This window comes from Penaeus monodon, chromosome 20, assembly GCF_015228065.2.
Source record: "Penaeus monodon isolate SGIC_2016 chromosome 20, NSTDA_Pmon_1, whole genome shotgun sequence".
NCBI classification, from domain to species: Eukaryota; Metazoa; Arthropoda; class Malacostraca; order Decapoda; family Penaeidae; genus Penaeus; species Penaeus monodon.
Window position 1 is genome coordinate 11,811,899 of NC_051405.1, and position 215 is coordinate 11,812,113.

The window sequence follows — 215 nt, forward strand, 5'->3', positions numbered from 1 at the left end:
TTTCGTGCACTCACCTCCTCTCGTGGGTGACGCAGGCCGGAGTGTTGAGGAAGCAGCCCGGCCGGTATACCCTGACGGTGGCGGTGAAGGCCCTCACGCTCGGCACCCGCACCTCCACGGTCTCCTTCCTCTGGTACTCGCACACGTGAGGCCTGGGAAGAAAATGGGAACAGTTATTTAGAGCTGACGTAAGGTTCTCTCTCTCCCTCTCTGTA

General features: G+C 59.5%; 1 protein-coding gene across 1 annotated transcript in view; it reads right to left on the reverse strand.

Moving 5' to 3' along the window:
• Positions 1-215, reverse strand: part of LOC119585619 (multiple epidermal growth factor-like domains protein 6) — a 170,724-nt gene that overhangs the window by 103,706 nt on the left and 66,803 nt on the right. The window contains exon 2 of the mRNA XM_037934287.1: positions 15-152. Coding sequence (XP_037790215.1) covers positions 15-152 — 138 coding nt within the window. The remainder of the gene's footprint in view (positions 1-14; positions 153-215) is intronic.